The following is a 26062-nucleotide window of genomic DNA, read 5'->3' as shown; positions in this document are numbered from 1 at the left end:
CAGGAGGCAGAAGCAGGCAGATCTCTGTGCGTTCAAGAACAGCCAGGTCTACATTTCAAGTTCCAGGACAGCCAGGGCTACACAGAACCTGGAGTGAGTGAGTGATTGAGGAAGGGAGACAGGGAAGGGGGATGGGGGAGGGGGAGGAGAGAGGAGGAGGAGAGGAGGGGAGGAGAGGAGAGGAGAGAGAAATGTGTGGGATTCTGGTCCTAATGCGTAAGTCAGTTAAACCTGCATCATCAGATCAATGGCTATCACAGAGGGTTGCCTTGGTTCCTAGCCCTCCTAGGCAGTGAGGTGACAGCTGCAATTGGAGGTCAGTTTAGGAATGTGGACCATGCTGCTCTTTGAATCTCTACAGCAGAGACTGCTAGACATTGTTCAGAAAGACTGCTCTTCTGACCCTACCAGCCATAGTGAGATTTGTGTCATGCAGAGGATGCCAAAAAAGGATCTGGCCAAGACAAGGAAGCTATAATAAAAACCATAGCTACCGACGGCTGCCAAGGCCAATGTCTTGGGTCGTGTCTTCAATGAAAGGCTGGCTGGAGACCAGATCCTGGAGTTGCTAAGATCTCGGATCTTGGAGGTTCTTTGGCTCCTGCTACAGCAACCAGAAGCACCCATCCCAGATTTGAAATGGACCCCACAGTTCTGTACAGTAGAAAACAAGTTATAGAGTGCACGTGCCTCTTTCTGTTAAATTTGACAATCACAGTCCCCCTTCTCTTCTGCCAAAATAGGCTGATTTTTGCCTAGGTTTTGAGTCTAGTGAGGGAAATTCAAGCTCCTGCTGCTCACAAACCCCTACCTGATTTTCCACTGGGGCAGAGTGAACAGACATAATACTTTGAGACAGGGTCTCGTGTACCCCAGGCTATCCTCAAACTTGCTATGCAGTAAATGGTGATCTTGAACTTCTGATCTTCCGTCTTCTACATTCCAAGGGCAGGGAATCCAGGCACGTGGAGCCAGGCCTGTTTCGTGCAGAGCTGGGACTGAACTTAGGGCTTTGTGCACGCTAAGCAAGCACCCTACCAACTGAGCCACATCCTAACCTGGGGCTCTCCCTTTCCTGGCTCTTTCCTGGCTGGTCATCCAAGGGAGAAAGGAAGAGGAGAGTGGCGATGGTTCTTCAGCGTTTGCATGTATGGGCTTGTAAAAGTGCTAGTTCCCTCAGGCAAGAATGAAGGCAGCTTGTATGCACTTCTGATGGCTTATCCTGCATCTATTAAGTCCCTACTGTGTTCTTGAAGCGAGGGCAGGTGGGATCGCAGCCCCTGACTCACGATGCTCCCAGCCTTGTGGGGTTTGCAGACCAGTGATGCCATCTTGGTAGGACCCTCTAATGGACGCTCCACGGAGGGCAGACAGGGTGAGTATTCACAGGAAGCCTTGGTCAAAGGAGGGTCACACAAAGAATTGTCACATAGACCAAGGCCTGAGGGACGATCAGAAGGCTGGGATGAAGAGGCATGCTTCCTCTTACTTGAGTCTATAGGTGCTCCAGGCTGGGTAAAGAGCCTTGACTGGCCAAGGTTCAACTCCCTTATAGCTCCCTTCAAAGGGTTATCGTCCAACTCACCAGCACCACCTGCTCTTCCTAGGAGAGAGGATGAATATGCAGGGGCAACCATTTCTTCTTGTAGATGGTTGATAACCACCTCTGCCCAAATCCCGTTGGCCAGAACCTTGTGATAGGCCGACTCTAGGCTACAAGTAAGGAGGAGAGAAAATGCAACCACAAATCAAAGTACTCACCACAGAACTTAGTGCCTAGTTCGTCTTCCCAAGTCTACTCTGTCCTGTCTCCTGCCCTTTCGTAGACATTCTGTTTCACAGACATTCTCCCCCTCCCATGGCCTTGTCTGCTAGCAACCACCACCTCTGCAGGGAGATGTCTGGTCCCCTAAGGCTCTTCTGAATGGTTTGGCACTGGGAGAACAGGTCCCCAGGGATATGGTAGTTTAATGAGGCCCAGATGTCTGCCCATGTGTTAAAACCACTAATTCACAGACTAGAGAGTTTGGGGAGATCAAGGGTTCCTACTCAAGGCCAAGCAGTGTGAATCAGCCCAGTTTCTTCAATGCTGTCCTTGTCCCAAAGCTACAGGGGGACAAGGCTTCTGGACCGTGCTATCAGCATGGCTTACCTCTGTGGGAGTCAGGTGTACCCGTTACTCCTTTGCCTATACCTTCACAGCTACAACCTTGAGGGAAAAAAATCACTCTGAAATTTGCAGTAGGCTGGGCCCATGAATAATTCAGCAGTGCTCCTGATTGGGAGGAAGGATTCTGTTTCTGATGCTTCTTAATCAACAGAAGCAGGAGAGAGCATGCTTCAGCAAGACGTCTGCTCAGATTGGAGACCATGGATGGAGGAAGCAGGGAGGAAGAGAAGGTGCAAGTGGGAGCAAGAAGGAAAGCTAGGGAATGAAATACCCTCTTCTGTGGCTTTTAAGCATTCCCACGTTCTTTATCTCACCGAGGGATGCTCTGTGGTCTGGTTGACTGACAGGCTGAGTTACCCAGGCAACCACAGCTGAGTGATAACCAAGTGGCAGACCTGAATGAAGGAGGAACACAGAGCCTGTGTGCAGAGACCCTCTTAGCTAGCACAGACCACAGGGCCGTTCTCCCATTTCTGTTCAGCACTGTTTCAAGGCTCTAAGAGGGTAAAGGTGGGGGCGGGGTATGAGGACTTAGGTCGGAAGTTCCAGCCCCAATTCTGCCTTTTGTGGGAGTAGGATCATGGGTGTGTTACCCATGGGGTAAGTATGGAATCTGACCAGGGATCCTGAACTGTCCCAGCCTGTCCTGTCTCAGGGCAGACAAAGGCAGCACTTATTGCTGAAGTCTGTTTCTGTTTTGTTTTTGTCTGTGTAGACCAGGCTGCCCTATGTAGGGGACCTTGATATATATGGGACTGACTCACTGAGGCACCTTACTTTTCTTTGCTGAAACCGGTTTACATTTCCCATCATAAGGAAAGGTGAATCCTAAGGGAAGCTCGTCTCCTGCTCACACGGGGAGGGGTAGCGCCAGACTCACAGGAGTAAGGATGCTCACTGACTCCGCGCATGTCTCCTTCACCAGTCACACGGACAACTCATTTGACATTGCTCCAGACGAAGGTGGACAGGGTGAGGATGGAGTGGTTCTCTTAGCCAGCACTGACCTCACCTTTCAAGTAAGAATTATAAAAGATAGTCCTGCTTCCTCAGGGGGTGGGTAGTGAGGAAGCAAAGAGCATCCAGGGGAAGTGGTGTCAGCAACATCAGGGAGCCCCACTGTAGAGGTTGTATCACACACACACACACACACACACACACACACACACACACACACCCCTGAGACTTACTGTATGGGACATGGTCCAAACCTGCAGGTTTCTAAAATGCTATTGAGAACAAAATACTCCCAGGTCTGCCTGAGGGAACAATGCAGATGGTGGAGTCACCGTAGGGTCACTGTAGATAGTGTGTGCAAGTCAATCTGGACACCTTCCAATCAGGTGACGTTGTCCCCTGCACTTTGGTTGGGTTGCAGCAACTCAGTCTGGTTCTTCACTTTGTGGGCCATGAACCCCAAAAGACACTGGTCCACCCTGAGACAGAGATCCGCAATTGCCAGCTCCCAGTCTAGAAATAACGGTGTGGTCTTTACCCTGGAAGCCCTTCCCCTCTTCTTGTGCATACAAAATACTCACCCCCACCCCCGAATTAAATCCACCTCAGAATGATTTTAAGGGACTAGAAAATTCCCTTATAAAAGGAATGAGACCACAGCGTGCTGAGACACGAGGGCAGGGGCTGCCTCCAACTTGGGTCGTCATCTCTCCTCTCTTGGGGGTCACTGGATCTCTTGTGGATAAACACACTCATTTTCCTGACCATCTCCTGCCCTTCATAAGCCATCTGCCAAGAGAACACTCAATAAGTTAGTATACCTCAGACACTGGCTTCCTCAGGGAGATCTGTGGAAAGGAATCCCACTTTCGGCCCCTTGAAGCACCATTCTCTTAGTGGATGAACAGACTGTGATCACAGTCCACAAGATCAACCATGGAACTTGCTAGCAAATGGTCTCTGAGACTCTCTCAACTTTTGCATTGGGGGTGGGGCAGTTACTGGAGCTCAAACCCAGGAAAAGTACCAAACAAGCCTCTTACCGAAACCACATCCCAGGCCTCAAATTTTTCATCTTAATTCCTGCCCACAGAGCTCTACCAAGATTTACTACCTGCAGTTTGAATGACAAAAAAAGTAGATAATATAAATAACTATCATAATTGTAATAATTATTTCAAAATGTATTAAAACACTAGAGGAAGTTTCGAATTCTGTAGTGTGGGTCCCCTCCCAGGAGAATGTTTCCTTCTCCCATCATGAGTCAGCGTTTTGGACTGACCCCTCAAAATGGTCCTTTCTTGTGCTACGGTGAATCAATCCCTTGGGCATCACCGGTACAAGACTCTTAAGTGTTCGCGGCACACAGCCCGTTCGTGTGTGAAATAATTACTGTGCAACTCAGTGACTAAAGTGTAAATTCACCCAATTCTGCTTTGGGATTCTGAGGGTGATATGAAGCAAGATGAGGTATGTAGCTCAAATTGAGGTATTATCGATATCCCGGGATCACAGCTTTACCTGTACTGGGAGCCAAGCGTGACTACCTGGGAAAGCACGCCTAGCGCCCCCTGGAGAGCCCAGACGGTACAACACATTTGTCGACGAGGTTTAAGCAAGCCTTTTCCCATAAACAGTTGTTCCAGAGGCCGCCCAAGCAGTCTACCTCACTCACCAGGCCAAGAAGCCTAGAAAGTCATAACTGACCGAGTTCCTTTCCAGACAGTTCCTGGAGCATTCCCATGATTGCTTTTCCCTCGAAGGTTCCCAAGGCTTTGTCTGCCTGGGATCGAGAGACAAGCATTGAGCTTGTCTCCTTCGTGAGGTAAGAAAGAGTCAAGTCCGTTTCCTGTTCGCCCAATTCATGCTGAGTCCTAATCCCTCAGTGTGAAAGTGTTTGGGCATGGCTCTACAAGGTAATAACTAAGATGAAAGGAGGTCACGACCACTAGGGTTCACATCCTTTAGGAGAGGGAACCCGACGTTCTCGCTCTCACCCAGTGGCAGCCACCTACAAGGTGAGGGAAAGGTCCGAGAATAAAACCTGCCTTACTGGAACTGGTAGTTTGAACTCCAGTCTCCAGATGTGTGGCCCTCAGCTTATAGTGTTCAGACAGACAGACAGACAGACAGACAGACAGACAGACATTTTACAGCAGCCACGACGCAAAACTGATCTTGCTCACCTACATTCTATTGTCACGGCTCAACCTCCCTTCTCAGGGGTCCTAGTCACCCTTACTCTATCTACATTTTCTATTCTCCATAGCCTACCGTGTCTTTTGACATACTACGGAATTACTTTTTCCTTCCTCCTGTCCCTTCCCCTTTCCCCTGCCGGCAGGAAGATATCAATGAAAGCCTAAGGGGTTTGTATTTGTTTCATTTTGTTGTTGTTGTTGTTGTTGCTGCTGCTGCTGCTGCTGCTGCTGGGGCTTGTTTGTTTTGTTTAGTCAGAACTAAGTAGCCAGGCTGGCATTGAACTTGAAATCCTCCTGTCTCAGCTTCTCAAGTACCGGGGTTACAGGGCTACAACATAACTCCCATTGTGGCGGTTTCAATGAGAATGACCTGAATTGGTCCCTGCTAGTGGAACTATTTGGGAAGGATTAAGAGATGAGTCTTTGTTCAAAGAGGTGTCATTGGGGGTGGGTTTTAAGGTTTCAAAAGACCATTTCACCATCCAGGCCTCCTCTCTCTGCTTGCCTCTTGTGGGCTCAGAGGCAAGCTCTCAGCTTTTCCTGATGCTTTAACATCATGAACTTGAACCCTTGGAACCATTAACTGCCTTCTTTTATAAACTGCATACTGTCTTACCACAGCAATAAAAAAAGTAACTAAGACAGAACTTAGGACAGAAGTTTTAGCTGGTTCACTGAATGTCTAAATACTTGGTACATCATGGGCTTTCATTAGATGAAAGAGATAACTCGCCCTCCTGATAGGAGCTTGTCTCTAAAGGGGAAGCTAGCTAGCCTGGCAAGGGTAGAGAGAGGGCTGTGCACACTTGGGCCTGGCTGCAGACAGAGGGGAAACTGATTTAGGAGGCTCAGGACAAAGTCCTATGGTTAGCATTCTCCCCATCTGCGAGTCCCTCCCACTATTGGAGAGGTCACACATTGTGCCTGGAGAAGACACTGCACTGCTTCAGGGGAGATGGGAAGATGTCAGCGCTTGTAAAGACCCAGCAGGAGAAGCGTCCCTGGAGCACAGGCTATCAAGGCATGTAGGTGAAAGAGAGAGGTGGACAACCAAGCAGGCCAGAAAAGATGAGATCGTGTGACCAAAATGACTGGGCTCAGCATTTGCCTGAGCTTCCTTCTGCTGGGAATCTGGAGTCCTGAGGGATTGCAGCAGGAAAGCAAGGTGATGAGGTTCACTCATCAGAAAGATGGCTTGGGCGGCTGCTGAAGGAGGAGCTGGTAGGAACAGGAAAACCTCATAGGGGAGATGTTCCACAAGCCGGGCACACCCACGCGCCCTGTGGCTGTGTGCTCTTCATCTTGGCACCCTGTGAGACCAGTTGGGTGTGGAACACATCTTCGTTAACCCTTGGGACTCATGCACAGGCAGAGTGAGCATGAACGCTCTCCTGTAGCCTTGGGAAAGAAAGCCAAACGCAACACTGTATCACTCCCAACTCTTCTCCCAAGCTAGGATGGCCTAAGTAGTGGGGTCATCCTTTGTCTCAGCAAGAAAAGACGGGTGTCCTTAGGCAGTTATCCTTCAAAACACTCTCACCCCAGTCTTTTTCTTGAGACCTTCCTCCATCAGGCTGTTGCCATGACAACCGTGGCTGGCCCAGCCTTCAGGAAGCAGCAGCTGCAGTTCAGAAAAGCTGTGGTCCTGCTGCTGCTCCAAATTACTCAGCTTGTGATGCAACCATGGCAGGTTGCAGATCACACCACAGCACACACACACACACACACACACACACACGCACACACACAAGCGCGCGCGCACACACACACACACGCACACACACACACACGCACACACCTTCTGCACCTAGCCTTTGCACATATTTTTCTGGCAATGCCCCACCCCCAGCAGTATTGGTGGATTGCCTGAGCAGTTATAGCAGCTCATTCTCCCCACCCGAAACAGTGATTTAATCAAGTGGTAAGTAAGCACAGGACCGGGGTTGGGGATTTAGCTCAGTGGTAGAGCGCTTGCCTAGGAAGCGCATGGCCCTGGGTTCGGTCCCCAGCTCCGAAAAAAAAGAACCAAAAAAAAAAAAAAAAAAAAAAAAAAGTAAGCACAGGACCTGAGGAACAGGGACACTTCATACCCCAGGTCTGAATACCTCAAAAAAGCAGCTTTCTTCCTCCCATGGGTGCCGTGCTGGGGCTTCTCATGGCTGTGCCTTCACTCCAGACATCTACAGTGGTAACGAGCAAGGTCATCCCACAAAGATGCAGAGGCCAACAGAGCCAGCATTTTCAAGAGAGCCAGACCCTTCTTCTGAACCCTGAGCCCCAGCTCCTGTGGCTAACACGTGGGGTCTGCTCTACCTCAGCTTCGGGAGTCACTGTGCTCTGTGATCAAAGCCCAAGTGGATTTGTCTCAGTTAGCTCTCATCTGTTCCTCAGGGTCCTCTGGGGGAATCGCATCCCTTCTGTGTGCCTTACCTTCCACAGCCCCATCATGGTTAGAATGCATCTCGGTTCCAACCGTCTCCACTCTGGATGAGGAAGCAAGAGCAGATGGTGGAAGGCTTCAGGTCAGCAGCAGGCCAGGGGAGTCTGGAACGATAGACTCACTAATGAACAGTAGCGAGACAGAGGGGACCTCTCCAGAGAGCTGGCCAGAGGCTGAGACGTCAAATCGTGCTGCCACACCCGGAAAAAGGCACCTCCTGGCCCTCACAGGCTGCTGCCAACAAAGAATGCACACAGAGCTGGCACCCAGGAGAGGATGTCACCGAGCCAGCCTTCCTCCTTCCCAGAGAAGTCAGCGCTCTTGGCGAGTCATTGTTTCTTAGCTCTGATTTACATTTTATCCCAAATGCTGAAAGGATCAGACCCAACATGCATGTGTGTATGTATTCATGCATATATGTATGTATGCATGTACATATGTACAAACATACAAAGAGGCTCAGAAGGAGGATGGTTTTAAACAAGTAGCTGATGGGCCAGGCAAGCTTCTGGGTCTAGTACTTAGGAGACAGAGGCAGCTGGAATTCTATGAGTCCGAGGCCAGCAAGGGCTATATGGTAAGACCTTGTCTAAAACAAAACAAAACGAAACAAAAATAGATGAAATGTGGTGAACCTGAACAAGGACGATGAGGTCACTGTTACTCACTCAGGGAGGATTCACTGACTGGTGACAATACTTGGGAAGATGGGGCACAGCTGATCCAGCCCTGGGGAGGGTAGTGGGTGGTGTGATTTATCTTGTGCACCTAGCCCTTCAAAGAATCCTCAGTTGACTAGCATCAACTTTTAAAAACCCTTAGGTGTTAGAACTGCTTGACCCTATGACCATCAGCGTTGGTTGCCTCTTGGATATCTGGGAACAGGATGGGATATATTACAAAGCCAGTTGAGGCCAAGAAAGGGGATTGAGAAGAGAAGGCAGTTGGTGCAGAAGACATTGTTAGGAACAGTTGGGCCAGGAGAAACTGAGCTGAGCAGGTAGGCTGGAGTGCTGTTATAGTTTGGAGCTGCTAGTATTGGGGAAACTGGGAGAAGAGACTGTTTAAGTGGACTATTGGCAGGACCACTCTGTTCTCCATGCTGGGGCGGGCTGACTAGAACAACACTGCACTGAACAAACAATGCAGTCTCTCACAAGCCCCTCTGAGCCAGCAGGATGGGTGGAGTCAGCTGGTTAGGACCGAGCTGCTGCTGCACTTCTGAAAACCCTCTTCTACCTAAAGATGTCCCCAGTAGAGATTCCTGGTTTAGAATAAGCATTATAGGCTCCGTTAACCACATAGAGCTAGTTTTGGGAGTCTTGAGCATCTCATTCAGGACACCAACCCCAAAGAGACCAACAAGATAAACAAACAGGTTGGGGCTTCTCTCCTCTGGAACATTCCGGGCTGGTGGGACTTCTCCACTCCACAGAATTGCTTACCATGTGCATCACAGCTGTCCCTTGCTTCCATAGTGTCCCTCAGACAGACTACATTTCCCAGACTCCCCTGCAAAGAGATGTGGCCAACCTTCAGCCAATTAAATGAGAACAGAAGTGCTCTGGGCCACTTTCAGGCATAATGAACAGGGAAAATCCTTATGAGCAACTGGAGACATGGACCCCAGTGGTAACCTCGGAAACCTAAGGTTGGCCATTGAAAAGTGACTGCTGCATGGGCCTCTGGACGCCGCGTAAAGGACTCTGTACAGGCATCTTAGGTATGGCATCATTTATGCATCATTAGAAATCAAAGTGCTGGCAATTAAATTATAGCATGAAATCTTCACTTAGAACTGTCTTTCCTTTGTTTCTTTGTTTCCTTTTGTTTGTTTCTTTGTATGTTTCTCTGTGTAGATTCTGGCTGTCTAGCAACTTGCTATGTAGACCAGGCTCCCTTCAAACTCAGATCTGTGCCTGCCTCTGTCTTCCCAGTTCTGGGATTAAAGGCATCTGGCATATGACAATTATTAAAACAGCCATGACTCTCTGGAGAAACCTACACTTAGTTATCCTTTCCCTAAGAGTCTTTTTGTATTACGCCCAAGGTTAAATGCTTAAATCTCTTTTCATTATACTCCAATTCTAGGGCCTGGAGAGATGACTCAGAGATTAAGGCATTTGCTGCTCCAGAGGACCTAAGCTCAGTTCCCAGCACCCATGTTGAGTGTTTCAAGGGAGAGTACATTTTTAGAGATTGAATTGCAGGGGAAATGGGCCAAAAACTCTCAAAAATATGCTTTTGATCCTCAATGAATATTCATTGAAGGAATGAGTAGATGTCTCTAGTTTTTAATCTGTGGTTGGAAAATGCTTTTTGACTATTTTAGGGCCAGAGTCCTTAGATACGGGATCAGCATCAGTAACTCAGCAATTACGGAGGAACCAAGGCCCCACCCCTGTTTGGCCATCCTGCATGCACTGGCATGGTCCTCGGGTCACTTTTCTTCATGGTCCCAAGTATGATAGTCATACAGGGCAGAGTCAGTGGATGGAACGGACTGCAGCTCCCCTTTGACTTGCTTTCCCAGGAGTCCTCTGGCAGACTTGGGTCTTTGGTATCCTCTTGGCCATGTGCCTCCTCCCGAAGCACTATCTCCAGCAGAGAAGAATAATTGCCATGATTACAGTGGATCAATTAGGATGTGTCATTGAGCTGGAATCAGTTCACCTTCCTCTAGGGGTGAATGCTTGGAAGTCAACCAAGACTCTTTTCCTGTGAGAGAAGCAGAATGGCGATCGGTACCCATGAGTAGGCACCAAATGCTTGGCTGTAAAATTGCTTTAGTACCACTCCTATACAAGGCCAGCCGGGCCTGGAGAGAGTTCCAGGACAGCCATGGTGACACAGTAAAACCCTTTCTCAAATTCAAAACCAAACCAAACAACAAACAAACAAAAGGGACAAAAACCAAACAACAAAAGAATGTTCTTCACATGATTTTTGTTTTTATTTTCTGAGACAGGGTCTTATTGCATAGCTCAGACTGGACTAGCACTCTCTAAGTAACCCAGGCTAGCCTTAAACTTGCAGCAATCCTCCTACCTCAACCTCCCAGTGCTGGGATGACAAGTGTGTGCCACCACCCTTGGCTCATCCAAAGGGTTTTAATTTTGATTTAAAAAGAGTGGTGAGGGTCTGGAGAGATGGCTCAGTGGCTCAGGATACTTGCTGCTTCTGCAGAGGAGAAGAGCGTGTTCCCAACACCTACTCCGGGTGGCTCAGAGCTGCCTGTAACTCCAACTCTGAGGGACCCAATGCCTTCTTCTGACATTGCAGGCACTCACATGAGATGACATTTACACACACACACACACACACGCACACACGCACACACACAGATGATGACCATTGTCAGGTGGCTATAAATGGTCATCAAGCAGCAATAGACCTGTGTAGGATGCTAACTGAGTAATACGAACAACATTGTTTTGTTGGTATAGCTCCTGAAATACAGAACTGAAGTTGTCACACTGACACATTATTTCAATACACACTTGCAGCACTCAAATCTACAAGAAGAACAATGGGAACCTCCCTGAGGGTTCCTTCTGCACCCATACTTCCATACTTACTTGGTTACTGCTTGTTTTGTGAGACAAGCTCTCAGGCATGTTCCAGGTCAGCCTCAAGTTTGCCCAGTAGCTGAGGATGACCTTGATTGAGTCTCTGGTCCTCCTGCTTCTACTTTCTGAGTGAGATAGCAGCCACAGACACCCACTTCTGGTTTATATCACAGTGGGGATTTGAACTCAGGGCTGTGGGCGTGCTAGGCAAGCCCTCTACCAGCTGAGCCGTATCCTCAGCCCCCACAGCCATACTCTAAAGCAGCCGTTTTACACAAGGTCTCTTTAGCATGGAAACCTAAGGTTCCCTCTTTGCATGGATAATCATTCATCCGAAGCAAACTCTAGGCAAAGTCAGAGGCCACAATGGAATTTTTAAAGGAGAAATGTGGTAATTATTTCCCTCTGCTACAGAAAGGGAAAAGAGTGGGTTTTATTGTACCGGCCTTCAATCACATATTCATTATCGAATGCTTGTGGAAGATGGCATCCTGGGACTTCACCCTGGATGGCAGGCCCAGGAGAACCTGGCCACTTTGCTGAAGGGCTCATTACTTTCTAAGATCATTTGAAGAAATGTTTGAAGAAAATTGCAGGGTATTTCCCCTTCAATTATATCCTATGCCTGACAATTTCACAATACTTACTGTCTTAATACTCTATGCCCACAACAAATTGTAGGAAGACTTCTGCCCTACGCCCTCTTGCCTCATACGCTTCCAACACAATTAGGACAAATGCTATAGGGTGAATGGAATTCCTTGGGTTAGAGCCTGGGTGGCAGTGAATGTGGCTGCTGTTCATTTCCTGAGAAGGTGACATTTTTCCAGAAAGCATCTCCAGGGGTCGGAAGCTACAATCTACACCAGAACTGGGGGAGAGTTGAAAAGAGCATCTGCAGTCACACGTGTCATAATGATGTTCCAGTAAATGCTATATTTTCCAAGATGTGCTATAAAGAAGACTGACCTTGGGCTCAAGCACCCGAACTTCCATTTCCAAGTCATATGCCCTTGGGCAACTCCTTAGCCACTATGGATTCAGGAAAGGGATGCTGTGAGACCACAAACCAGTGTGAGAGTCTGGTTTATAATATAGTAGGTATACAGTGGTCAAAGCACAGCCTTTGTTTTCTATCCTAAAGGAAGGGATGACCTACAGATCCATGCAAGCCAATCACGCAGCACTGTGCAGCCACAAAGCCCTCCCCTGCTGCGGGAGCCCCAGCTCACTTTCCCACCAGAATCCGCAGGCCTGCTCAGAGCATGCTGCCACCTGCCGGGGAGAAGAAGGAAGTGACAGCCAAGAGTCAGGAAGCCAGAGTGAAGGAAAGAAGGGTAGGAACTGGGGGTCCCTCCATTGGCCAACAACTTGCCCGAATAGTATTTCAATTAACTTTATTTATTTTTTATTTTTTTAACATTTATTTATTTATTATGTATACACCATACAGTTTTCTGCCTGCATGTATGCACCTGCAGGCCAGAAGAGAGCACCAGACCTGATTATAGATGGTCGTGAGCCACCATGTGGTTGCTGGGAATTGAACTCAGGACCTCTGGAAGAGCAGACAGTGCTCTTAACCTCTGAGCCATCTCTCCAGCCCCAACTTTTATTTTTTAAAAGTGAGAGGATATGGTTTGATGAAAGAAATCCTGACACAGTGGTGAACCTCAAGGATGTTATGCTAATGAAGTAAGCTAGTGGGGAGAAAAATATGGTTAGGAACATTGGGTGCTCTTGCAAAAGACTCTGGCTTGGTTCCCAATGCCCACACGGTAGCTCACAGCCATCTGTAACTCTAGTTCCAGGAGCTCCGGTCCAGTGCCCTCTCCTGGCACCTTTCAGACACCAGGCTTATGCATACCCTACCCGCACTTCTGCAGGCAAAGCAGTCATACACACAAAATAAAATAAATCTTTAACAAGACAAGCAAATGAAAATGGGCTCCCAAGATAGCTCACCAGTGGGAACAAACACAGATTAGCAATTTGTGTTTAATCCCAGAAACCCACGTGGTGGAGAACTGGTTCCATCTAGATAACCTCTGACCTCCACATGTGTGCTATACAGCACACAATAAACAAACATGTAAAGAAAAAGACAAATACTACCTCGTTCCACTTACCTGATCTATCTGTATCTAAAGTTGCCATGGGCAGACTGAAGGTAGAATGGTGTTTGCCAGCACAAGGAGTGAGGGAGGGAATTATTTCTTAATGGGTTCCGAGTTTTGCCAAATGAAGCATCTTGGAAATGGATTGCACAACAGTGTGAATATATTTAACATCACTAAGCCACGCAGGTAGAAATGGCTCAAGTGGCCGGGAGACAGAGGCAGGCAGATCTCTGAGTTTGAGACCAGCCTGGTCTACTACAGGGTAGGTTCAAGGACAACCAGGACTACATAGAAAAGCTCTGTCTTGAAATACAAAAAGACAAGAAAAGAAGGTAAAGAAGAAAGAAAAGGGGTTCAAATAAGTTAATATTTAAAGTGGTAGGTTTTGATTGCATTTTTCTTTTACCACAATAAAAAGCCCAATGAAAGACAATGAGGGCGCACAACTCCACACCACAGAATCACAGTAAACGCTGACTGAGTGAAGATGGGGGCGTGGCCTCAGACGTGGGGTGAAGGCGACAGGGAGCATCTTCCATTGATTATTTATCCTTGAGATGATGAATTGGTTGTCTTTCTTGTTCTCATCTCAAGGCCAAAGTTAATGAACTAATTAATAAATTTGAAGTGTTTCACCGTGTGGCCCTAGCTGTCCTGGAACCAGGCTGGCCTCAAACTCACAGAGATCCACCTGCCTCAGCCTGCCCAGTGCTAAGACTAAAGGTGTGTACCACCATGCCTGGCCCAAACTTTCCTCTTTCAGATAATTTGGAGGACAGCGTGGCACTTAGTTCAATTGACCAGAGCATCCTCCGAGAGGCCTGGCTGTCCTGACCTCTAGTGGCACTCAAAGGCAGTTTCCTATAGGCTACAGAGCAGGAAAATCATGGGTTATGGAAGTCCATACTCCATAGTCATCCCTGTGACCCTACAAGAGTAAAGAGGCTTCTCTCCTGCAATATAAACATAGATTCAGAAATCACTAAAAAATAGTGGCTCCCCAATGCCACATGGCCAGTGAGTGACCAGCAGTGACCTTCTCTATCAGAGCCACCTTTCCACGGGAGTGGGGAGAAAGGCAAGGTCTTCTTGGGGTCTTCTCAGTCTCTTTTGAGACACAAGCCCACCAGTCATGGCTGGCACAGGCTAACAGGCATGGGTTGAGTGTTCACAGCATGACTAGCAGGTGTCAGGTATCCTGGGACCATGAATCCCAAAATGTAGTTTGCTCTCGTCACCTGGGTGGCGCCCTGGAGGCCTAGATGTACATACAGCTTCTGTCTCTGAGAAGCCCTGAGTCACCTTGACTTCTTCACCTGATCACCCCCAAAGCAAAGCCAGACACAGGACAGGTTGCATTTCCAACTGTGGGGATACAGGGAGACAGTCACCAAGGGGTTTGGTTTATTATGATCTAGCCCAGAATTCCTGGGCTTGGCATGTTCCCTAAACTTTTGAAGGACCTTCGTTCAACCCCACTGGATGGAGAGGCATTCACTTTGTACCAGGCTGAACAAACCACTTTATTCTTCCTCAAAAGTCTTACTGCTCTCCCCCTTCACAAGAAGTGGGGTGAAGGGTTGGGGATTTAGCTCAGTGGTAGAGCGCTTGCCTAACAACCGCAAGGCCCTGGGTTCGGTCCCCAGCTCCGAAAAAAAGGAAAAAAAAAGAAAAAAAAAGAAGTGGGGTGAAAGAAGCCATTAGCTCTTTCCTGGGTCAAAGATGTGGGGTTTCTGACTTTGGGGAGACTCTGCAGAGGGCTGGAGATCTGAGCAGCTTCCCTCTGGCAGGGGCTCAGGGCTCCGTGGATGACTGTGTTGCCCTGTAGTTTACCAGCTGCTGTCCGGTTAGATCACAGTTGACACCTTAGGCTGCTCCTGAGACGGGGGCATGTATCTGTTCCAAACAGGCTGCCCAGGCTGCGAGTGATTAATGGTATTACCTCCTTCCAGAGATCGAGATTGGCGACAGGTCCCTAGGCTGGAACGTTTATGCTTTCCAACATCTCTTGCCTTCTTTAACATGCCTTTGATGGTTAACCTTGTCAACTTGCTGGGATTTAGAGTCCCCATGAAACCAAACCTCTGGTTGTGTCTGTTCGAGATGATCTAGATTAATTCACAGAGGTTGGAAGCTCCACCTGGAATGTGGATTGGGACCGTTCTACAGGCTGGAGTCCTGAGCTGAATGTGTAGAGCCGAACTACAGTGATATGAATAGTAAAGCCTTTGTGTCTGGCTTTAAGTGTGAAAGGTTTCAGCAAATCCTTTGCTGTGTTTGGGTCAATCAGTAGAGACCCAAGAGAAATTGTTTTGCGAGTTTTTGAACCTTGAAGAAATGTCTCTCTAGAGAATCTGCACTTGGGCCACATGAAAACTTGCAGCTGCACTAATCTTGGTCCTAAGACAATCCTGGCGAGCCTGGAGTTCTTGCTTTTGGTTATGGCTAGCCATGGTCAAAAGGCACTGAGATCTGTGTGGGTTGTCTGCTCTCAGGGGCAGCAAGGGCAAGATAACTTTGGTAGCTGGAACTTTTCCCAGTCCCAATTAACTTGTATCATGTTTGAGTGAGCTAGCCGAGTGCCAATCTTACAAGAAGGCTGAACCCTTCTGGTCCTTTGGAAAATTAAGGTGTAGCATGTTGGTGAGCCTCTCTCTCTACTGTATATGACCAACATCAATCGACACTAACAGTAGCATTTCTGGCTCCCTGCTAACAAAGGCAGTGGGACAGCTGTGGGACAGCAGCTTTTGCAAACACTTTTGACTTCAGAGGCTGAACTTTTGCTGGCCTTGCAACCAAGTTAATAATATGCCTGGAGATCACTAAAAGCTATGTACTCAACCTGTTCCCCACTGTGTATTAAGCCTGTTCATCTTGCTTTAAGAAACCAATGTAGCCCACCTTACAAAGCCTTGGACTTGCCCTGTAACCCACTTTTATAAGCTAAACTGAATGCATGACTTTACTCTCGGACCACATTCCCTCCCTCTCCTTTGTGACCCTTCCATGCCCTTGACCCAGAACAGTGTGTGTGTGTGTGTGTGTGTGTGTGTGTGTGTGTGTGTGTGTGTGAGAGAGAGAGAGAGAGAGAGAGAGAGAGATTAGTTAAATCATCAGATAAAAAACGGCAGCATCAGAAACAATTATTTAATTGTCCCACATAAATGTTGGAAACAACATGTGGATATAGGTTGGTGACATCTGTTTGCAATTTTGCATGGTATTCTGGGTCAGTAGGGTTCAATAAACTAAATTCTTCCCTTGTAAACTTTGGTTTAAAAAAAATATAAGTCAAGCTGCCCAGTGGCGGTGCGAGTCTTTAATCTCAGCACTTGGGAGGCAGAGACAGGGGGGATTTCTGAGTTCCAGTATAGCCAGGCCTACACAGAGAAACCCTGTCTCAAGAGAAAGAAGGAAAGAACAAAAGGAAGAAAGAAAGGAAGGAAGGAAGGAAGGAAGGAAGGGAGAAAGAAAGAATGTCAGAAGTTTCCTAGTCCTTTCCTATCTTTTTTGTGTTTTTCAATAAACTTAGAGCAAAGTCTGGGCAGACTATAGACACAGGGAGAGAAGTGAAGAACTACAATTGTGATCGACCTTGACAGAGACTCTCATTTGAGGTGGCACCATCACAACCAGTTGCCTTAAACTTCCATTGCCAGGGCTTCCCCACCATAAGGGTCTGTACCTTCGAACGGCAAGCCAACACAAGCGGTTCCTTGTTCCACATCTGGTAATTGGCCACAGAAAGAAGAAAAGTCATTGAAACTGTGGAAAGGCATTAAAGACAGCAGCCACTCCATGAGTGTCCTCATGGGGACATTCATGGTAGGCAATGGGGAGCCTCAGGAGATGCTGGGAAGCAGTAAACACCAGGGCAGCCTGCATGGCAACACCCTCAGCTCAGAAACTAACTGAATAACAGTAATTCCTCGTTTCTGCCTCTCCTGATTGTGAAACAGAGCTAGCAAGACCGTCCATTCCTGGTGTGACTGTTGAAGCTAACGGGTACGTTGTATCTTTCAGGCTGTGCCTTTGGTCTATACTCATCAGAGGAAAACCCTGAAGGTTTTATAACATGGAGACATCCAGGACCTCAGGGTGGAAACACATTTTTTTTTTCAGTTAATTATTAAGTCGGCGAGTCACAAGTAAGCTGTGGGTTCTTCAGCTGGAACACGCAGGACAGGATGATACATTTCCATAGGTGGCCTGCAGGGGGCAGCACATCTCTAGAAATACTACACTGCCTACTTTGAAACCACTGCCAGGAAGTAACACACTTAATTAATTGGCCAGTGATTAAGAGTTACTTTTAGAAAGTGCTATATAATATTAATGTTATATGCCATGTCAGTGTTTCCAGTAATAACGCCATTCCTCCATCTTTTCCCACAGAGATGCTGGTTGGCGTGTGTGCACGTTTGTGTGTGTACATGCTGGGTTAGATATGGTTGGAGGTAACCTAGACTCGCCGAAAGCATAGAAAATACAGGGTGAGAAGAAGAAAAAATGAACTGGGGAATTGGTGCTTGTGCTCAGAAAGAACTGCTGAGATTTGAGTCTGTCTCCTCCCAGATTCGTGTTAAAATTTAATTCCTGCCGGGCAGTGGTGGTACTTACATTTAATCCCAGCATCCTGGAGGCAGAAGCAGGTAGATCTCTGAGTTCCAGGACAGCCAGGGCTACATAGAAAAGCCCTACCTTGAAAAACCAAAACTGAAACCAACTCGATTGCCCTTACAACAGTATTAAGCATGGGAACCTATCCTGAGGCAGTGGCGGTGCTCGCCTTTAATGCCCGAACTCGGGAGCCAGAGGCAGGCAGATCTGAGTTCAAGGCCAGCCTGGTCTACAAAGCAAGTTTCCATGCCTCGTAAATTCCTGGACTGATTATGCACTGGCTCAGTTGGTAGGGTATGGCCTAGTTTGCTTGAAGTCCAGTCCTCAGGAGGTGGGGCAAGTCACCCTCAGAAACACTGAGTTTGAGCCCAGCTTGGGCCATCTAAAATTCTGAACGAATTAAACAACACACACTTGCCAGAGTTCTTGTGTAGCAGTACTTTTCTTTCTGGTTAATAGTTTGACCAGGAACACCAATTGCACTTGACATTTTCTCCAAGAGCAAGCCATTATTAATTTTTTAAAAACAAACAAAACCGGTAATCTGGTTTTCTACGTCTTCATTTCAAAGTCCATTCCACATACATGTTTTGTAAGACGAGCTCTGGGTTTATGCAGGTTTAGACACACTTAAAGTTTTATATTTACACTCGGATGCACTGACTCCGAAACACCCCACCCAGAAGCAACCATGGAGAACAGGGCAGCCCAGACCTTGACAAGGGTTCTTCCCCAGAGTGACTTCTGTACCTCCCTCAGGACACTTCAGTCTTCTGATAGAAAATGGATGCCTTTGATCCAGCACTGCCTTAGCACCCGGCCCCCTTTAAATGTGTTTTTTAAGGATCTATTTTATGTGTATGTTTTGTCTGCATGTGTGTACACGCACCATGGGAGGGCCTGGTGTCTGTGGAGGTCAGGAGAGGGTGTTGGATCTCCTGGCAAACGAAGTCACAGATGGTTGTGAGCTACCATGTGGGAACCAAGTCTGGGTCCTCCCAAGAGAAACAAGTGCTCTTAACCACCGTATGTGTCCCCACCCCTCCCCAAGTATTGTTTGACAAGACTGATAGACTCAGGCAGCTTCTGAGGGATGGGCCAAAAGACTCACAGATGAGGAACACATTCCTCAGTCTTTGGCCTCGTAAGGGTAGTGGTCTTCCATAAAACCTGCAGGCTGGTGTTACAGTGTCACTCTGACAGCACTGAACCCACCAATGGCTACCGGCTCCCCACAGGTCCCTGCTCCCATGTGGTGGGTTCCTGGCTGCATTGGTTCATTGAGTGAGGCCACTGCAGGAAGAGGAGGCTGCAAGGTGTGCCAGCTGGGAGAGAGACAGATCTCTGTGACCTCCCGGGGGGCAGGGTCACAAGAGCCCGAGGCAGCTACCCTCCAGCAGATTGCTGGAGCTGTATCTGGAGAAACCCATTTGTGACTAGGAGACCTGGGTGGCCTTTCAGCCAGGAATACGGCAGAGAGGGGGTGGGGTGCTGTGAACCTGGGTTTGTGTCTCAGGGCCTGCTTTTCCATCTCAAGGACATGGAATAAGTGCAGGGTCTGGACAAATTGGAGGATCAGGAGCGAAGAGAGTTAGGGGGTGTCATGGGACCAGGGTCAGAGTGGCAGAGTCACCAAGGGGGTACAGTGGGTACCAGAGGAACTTTTCAGTCCTTGTGGAATAGACAACTTCTCTTCTTGACCAACAGATACCACACAGAGCCAGGCCTCATCATGACAACCAGGTAGCACCCAGTGTGGACATACCCCTACCTAGGGTAAACCCAAGGTCAGGGCTCAGGCCTGGAGAGATGGCTCAGTGGTTAAGAGAACTTGCCGCTCTTTCAGAGGACCCAGATTTGGTTCCCAGCACCCACACTATAGCTCACAACCACCCATGACTCCAGTTCCAGGGAATCCAGTGCTCTCTTCCAATGCTCCCTTCTGACCTCCAAGGTCAGGGCTCCGGGTGAGGCAGAGAGGTATTACCTCCTTTGAGAATGAGGGTGCCCCTCTCCTGGTAGTGCTCTGCTGGAAAGGACCAAGGGGAATCAGACCTCCCTGCTGCCCCACCAAGGAAAGACAGGAGGTAGGGGAGGCGTTCCCATTACTTTCCTCCCCGGGGAAGTGCAGAGGCCCCAGGCTGGGTGGCCATGATGTGATAGATGGATTCCCGGAAGCGCTGGTCTCTGCTTAGCCGCTTGGCCATCTCCTTCAGCTCCTCTATGTTGTTGGCTTCTAGCTGGGAGGTCATGAAGGACTGGGATGGCTTCACTGTGGAGACGAGGACCCATTGCCCCATGAATGGCATTCCCCCACGCTGAGCCCCCCTCCCTCCCTCATCCCAGCCCTACGCGCTGCTGCATTTCACTTGGTCCTTCCTGCCCCAGGCTGGGAGAGCCACGTTCAAGGACACACTGTCCAGCCTTGTCTACCTGTTCTCTAACCTGCTCTCTTCCTGCCTTGTCACCACAGCCTGTGCCATCTGACCCCAAGGGGCCTATGGGTACTCACTGTCATTCCAGGAAGTGCTAGACCGTCGTCGATGGAAACGGCAGCTCTTGATACGGCGAGTGGCCGCCTTGTGGATGTACACCGAGTTCTTCATGATGACTGGCATCTTGGCCTCCAGCTCTGCATTCCGGATGCACTCCTCGAAAAACCCTGGTGGCAGGAAGGAGCAGTTGACTGTGTCTTTCTCTGAGTCTGACCTTCCCCTCCTAAGCTCTGGTTTGATCTGGTGGGAGATAGGTTGATCTATCCTTTATAGAACATAATTTGTTCCCTCAAACCACAACCTGTAGCTATCAACAGGGAAGATCCGCGGGGAACAGAGCTCTGAACTTTTTAAAAGAGGAGGACAAAACTCCAGGCTTTCCTTCCATATCTTCACTCCAGGCTCAACTCCCACAAAGAGGCATTGCCAAAGGGACTACAGGAAGGTGTCTGAGGAAGAACCGGAAGGACTACCTCACATGTGCTAGGCCCGTTCCAGGCTCGGGTGGGCCTGGGCTTATGGGAGCTGAGCTCTGGGACTACAGCTGAGCCCTGGAGGGAGGCTCTTACTTTTCAGGTGGCTCACATCAGCCCGCATCCTCTCTTCCTTCTCCTTGTTCCGAACCTTGGAATTGAGGCCTTGTTCCAGGCTCCGCAAGGCTGCCTCTGCCTCCCGAAGTCGTCTCTCAAGGTCCATGCGTACTTTCACTTCAGCCTACATGAGGGGTGGTCAAGAGGGAAGAAGAGTCCAGGGGGCTGTCTCCACCTCCCCAGAAGCCTTCTGTGATGGCCGATATTCATGGCTAACCGGACCGATTCAGGATCACCTAGGAGACCCACTTCAGGATGTGTCTGTGGAACATCTCCAGAAAGGTTTAACTGAGGGTAGAGGATGTACCCTGGGTGGGGGTGGCACTATCCCATGAGTTGAGGTCCCAGACTGAACAAACAGGAAAGGAGAGAAGGTATGGATTCTTGCTGTTTCCTGACTACAGACAATGTCACCAGCTGCCTCATACTCCCACCACCATGGTTTCCCTGTTAGGGTGGACTATATCCCCCTCAAACCACAAACTTTCCTTCCTTAGGCTGATCTTGACAGGTACTTTATCACAGTAATGAGGAAAATAGCTAGCACACCTTTCCTGATCATTATGAACTCAATTAGGCTGGGATGGAAGTTTCCATATTTTGCTTTCCATGTCTTACCCATGACCCAGACGGCTGGGCTAGGCACTTGCCTATCGGTGACAGACTACTACTCTTTTGATAAACTCATCCCTGGACACCTGGACACTGGGAGAGAGGATGGGGGTGGCTGTGAAGTTCAGGGATGGGCAGGAGTCCCCAGCAGTAGGGAGGGTCCAGAGCACAAGGCCCAGGCAAGTGGCACACCTTGAGTTCCTGCTCAGCCTGCTGCTTCTCTGCGGTCAGCTCCTGCAGCGAGTTCTGCAGGGCTTGAGACTGGCTTGAGTAGAACTCCCGTTCCTCCTCCAGGGCCCGTGAGCGTTCCTCATTCTCCTTCATCCTGCAGGCAGGAGAGGTGCTTACCCAAGGCTCACCTACCACGGGGGTAGCTGGCGCCTGCTGGAACCATGCCTACAGAAACGCTGAGTCCTCTCTGGGTCTGGTCAGCTGGGGGATGAGAGGGGTGGTATGGAGTGCCCGAGGCTTAGCTGTTTGGGGATTGCTACTTTTCTGACCTCAGAGAAGTGCCCCAACCTCAGTGAGGCTGTTTCTTCATGGGTTGGGTGGGTAGAAGCTAAGGGATCCTGCCGGCTGGCCAGGGACACTGTTTTGATGATACTCTATATGGTTGGTCAAGTCAGCTTTGGGAAAGCCAGATCATAGGCAGAAAGGAAATGAGCCATCTCGTGAATGACAGCCAGACCTCGAGCCCAGCTGTCTAACTCGAGGGCAGACACAGCTTCCGAGACGAGATGCCGGAGGACCCAGTGCCTCACCGCTTCTCAGCCAGAAGCTTCTCTGCCAAAAGCTCCTGCATCCGCTCTTCGATCTGCCTGAGGTTGCTATGGAGACCATCAGTGGCTGGTGGCTGTTCACTCTGATTGGTCAAGGGCTGTGGCTGGTTCTTATCTTCCTCCAGCATCTCTAGGGTTTTCTTCTTCTCTATGGAGAGTTCCTGGCACAAAGACAGGAAGGGTGAGAAGGAGCAGGGGTTAGCTCTCCAGCATGGCTGCCCCGGTCTTCTTACAATTTTAGGGAGTAAACTACTCCTTCAATCCCCCATGAAGGACATCTCATTCCAAGACCTCCTTTTTTAGAACATGGCCAGGTTACTCCTTCATCTAAACAGACAGACAAGGAGGAACCCAATGTGACTTCCAATAGTGATGATGGCACCTACCGGAGCCAGGTGTCAAGGCCTAAGGGCAAAGTGACCTTTTGAGGCCCTTGTTCCTCAAAGAGAAAATGTCTTGGGCTCATGTGAAAATGCCCAAAAGGATCGATCAGTCCACGAGTACATTCTCTATGTTTATCAACCAGCATCATAACACTACGATGAAGTTATGCCATTGAAGATATCCACAGTAACCACTCCCCATGACAGGAACGGTGAAACAAACCAAGGCTCCAGTTATTAGGGAGACTAAAACTCTTGCAGCCTTCATGACAACTCATGGATTCAGCTGAGATGTATGGTCCCACCCTCATTTCAGATGCTGGACTTTGGGATGTAGTTAAGACATGGTCAAATGAAGCCCACAGTTTCAAAAATATGGCCCAGAGCATCCATCCTGTAACCGATGTGCCAAATGCATGGGGACACAGAACAAATGCCTACCTAGAGGGCTCAAGGAAGCTTTGACTAAAGAGAGTCTGAAGACAAACTGTTCTCCAGAAAAAGAGGAGACCAGAAGGCCATGTGTCCTAGAAGCAGCCGTGGGGCTGAGGTGCAGGGGCTCGGAAATCTTCTTTTCCTTGGGGATATGAGCTCAGAGGTTGGAGCAGGGAGTGGGGGGGGGGCTGCTGGGGGTGTGTGCTTGCATGCTATGCTAAGAAGTTTGTCCTCTGTCCTTGACACATGCTGCTTGCCCCTCCCCTCCCCTCAGTCTCTTGTATCAGATGACGGTGACCTGGAAGTTGATTTCCCTTCATGCTCAATTTCACTCAGGAGCAGCTGAGTTAGGAACCACAAAAGGATGTGGTAGGTGACTCTAATTGATGCTGCCTCTGGTATAAAAATACCGGCACTAAGGAAAGCCAGTTTCCTGTGGCCACGGTCATCACAAGGGCAAGCCAGAATTTTTGTTCTGGGTCTGGGAAGAACCAGTCCCTGCTCTGGTGGGTCTCACGCGCCAGCTAGACAGAGAAAGACCTTTAGGTAAGGTCCTTTCGTGCTTATTCACCTGTCGGTCCCTTCCCTGAGAAATACGTGAGAATCTAGCATTACGTAGCCCAGCCAGCTAGCTTGCCTCCGTACCTCCAGTGTGTGCTGTAAGGATTCTGTGAGGTGCCTCAGCTCCTTCTTCTCTTGCTCCACACCCTTGAGGCATCTTGCCGTGAGTTCTAGCTCCCTGTGGGGACAGAGAGCTGAATTGGCAATGTGCATGCTTCCCAACTCTGCATCCAGACAGGTTTCTACCTTACATGATATGGCTCAGTGGGACTCTTGGATGGCCATTTCTCTGCAATACTGGGTACTGAAGACAGCTGCAGGGTCAGGGCTGCAAGGACACCTCAGCCAAACGAGGTGGATTCACTAACCAGAGGTCCTGAAGCCAGGGGATTTATCTTCTAATTTAGTATCTAATGAATGTATGGCTTTTCCTTTAAGTAGGTTCTCTCATTTTATGCTAAGTTTTAAAATTAGGAAAAAACAGTCTCTGTATTCCACCCCCCTCCCCAATACATATCTAACTGTAGGTCTTCAGACCTACACCAGTAAGAAGGTCTTCACCAGTAAGTTTCTCTGGGCCATCACCATGGTGGTGGTGGAGATGATGGTGGTGGTGGTGAGTGTGATGATGAGGATGTGACACCAAGCACTGTCAATCTCAGCAATAGTTTCCAAATTCTGGATAGACTACACCTGAGTCACCTAGGCTGGGGCTATAGAAATGCCCTACCTTCATGAGATTATAATCCAATCAATGCTTCGAATGGGCAACTAGATCTGTCCATAAGGCATCAGGCTGAAGATCCCAATGTGTCACTAACTAAAATGTGAAAGGACTCCAGGAGAGCTGGAGAAGGTTGGGCACCTTTGCAGGTAGCAGTTCTAGGCCAGGCCAGCTTGTTGCCAGTAACCTAGGCTTTCACTAAGGTTGGAGGGGCTTGTTCAATGGCCTGCTCTTACCCATGTCTGCACTCTCGTTCACATCGTTGCAAAAGACCATTAGCGATGAACAGAAATGACCCCCTGACCAGGCCCAGTATTCTGGGTATACTCAAGGCCCAGAGCATTGGGAAGACCAGGCCATAAGTGGCTTCCTGGTAAAAACCTAGTCTGGCTTAACATTGGTCTGCCAGGGTCAGGGCCAGGGCCAGGACATTTCTCTTTTGCCCCTCCCAGAACCAGGGCACCCCCCCACACTGCCTCTCCCAGGACCGGATCTTCTCCACTTCGTTACTCTTCCTAGGGCCAGGGCGTCTTCTGCCTCCCCTGGTTCACCTCCCAGGGCCAGGGCATCCCCTCCATGGCCTCCCTGGGTGGCCATCACCTCTTGATCTGCTCCTGCTCCACTTTCAGCTCTTGCACCACCTCCTCAAACTGCTGCTTCTCAGCCTCCAGCACCTGGTTCAGGCGCTCAAGCTCCTGAAGAGAAGGGAAAAGAGGAAAAGTCACAGCAGGCACAAAGCCCCCAGGCTCTCTTCACTAGTCCAGGGAACCATCTGGGATTCGGCTCAGTCCGGGGCATAGAGCCAAATTTATGAGGATTGAGCGTTTAGGCTCCACTTGGAGGCTCTCAGTGTCAACTCGACCAAGAAGGTGATGAATCTGGCCCATGAAAACCATTAGCAAGAGGAAGGACAGGGTTAGACGTGATCCCAATAAGTGTTCTCTGGCAGGTATGACTAATTCTGTTCTGTTTGGGGCAACTCTAGGGACTAACACCTCAAGGTGAGGTGGTTGTACCTCTAGCATGACACACACACACACACACACACACACACACACACACACACACACACAGAAAGTCTATATTTCCAGGACACTGAGTGGCATTAGGTAAACTGTCAAAGACAAGCTATTCCCAATCCAAGAGTCAGAGTTAAGCTGTTCTTCATCTCAAGGCTCCCGTGAGTCAGGTCTATAGATTCCCTCTCCTCAGCCCTATGGGTGTAGGAATGTCAGGTGGCTGAGGACAGATACCAAGGGGCAGACCAGTCCCTTCAGGGAAGCCAGGCTGCCTGAGTGCTCCCCCCAGCAAGTTGGAGCCTCTAGACCGGGGCCCTATTTTTCCCAAGTCAGTATTGGTGGTATGAGGGATCCACTTCCTGAAGTTTGACTCAGTGTTTTTAT

General features: G+C 49.0%; 1 protein-coding gene across 2 annotated transcripts in view; it reads right to left on the bottom strand.

The window, feature by feature from the left end:
• Positions 1 to 18503: 18503 nt before the first annotated feature.
• Plekhd1 (pleckstrin homology and coiled-coil domain containing D1) overlaps positions 18504 to 26062 on the bottom strand; it is a 30969-nt gene continuing 23410 nt past the window's right edge. Inside the window, exons 8-14 of one of the 2 annotated variants that reach the window (XM_087554299.1) lie at positions 25260 to 25354; positions 24020 to 24113; positions 22539 to 22717; positions 21970 to 22102; positions 21145 to 21289; positions 20593 to 20742; positions 18504 to 20352 (exon numbers count right to left, since the gene is read on the bottom strand). In XM_087554299.1, coding sequence (XP_087410425.1) covers positions 20186 to 20352; positions 20593 to 20742; positions 21145 to 21289; positions 21970 to 22102; positions 22539 to 22717; positions 24020 to 24113; positions 25260 to 25354 — 963 coding nt within the window. In that variant the 3' untranslated portion in view covers positions 18504 to 20185. 2 annotated transcript variants of the gene reach the window in all.

This window comes from Rattus norvegicus, chromosome 6 (genome assembly GCF_021556685.1).
Source record: "Rattus norvegicus strain SHRSP/BbbUtx chromosome 6, alternate assembly SHRSP_T2T, whole genome shotgun sequence".
In the NCBI taxonomy this organism is placed as follows: domain Eukaryota; kingdom Metazoa; phylum Chordata; class Mammalia; order Rodentia; family Muridae; genus Rattus; species Rattus norvegicus.
Note: the sequence above shows the minus strand (reverse complement) of the source record. Positions and strands in the feature narration are given on the sequence as shown.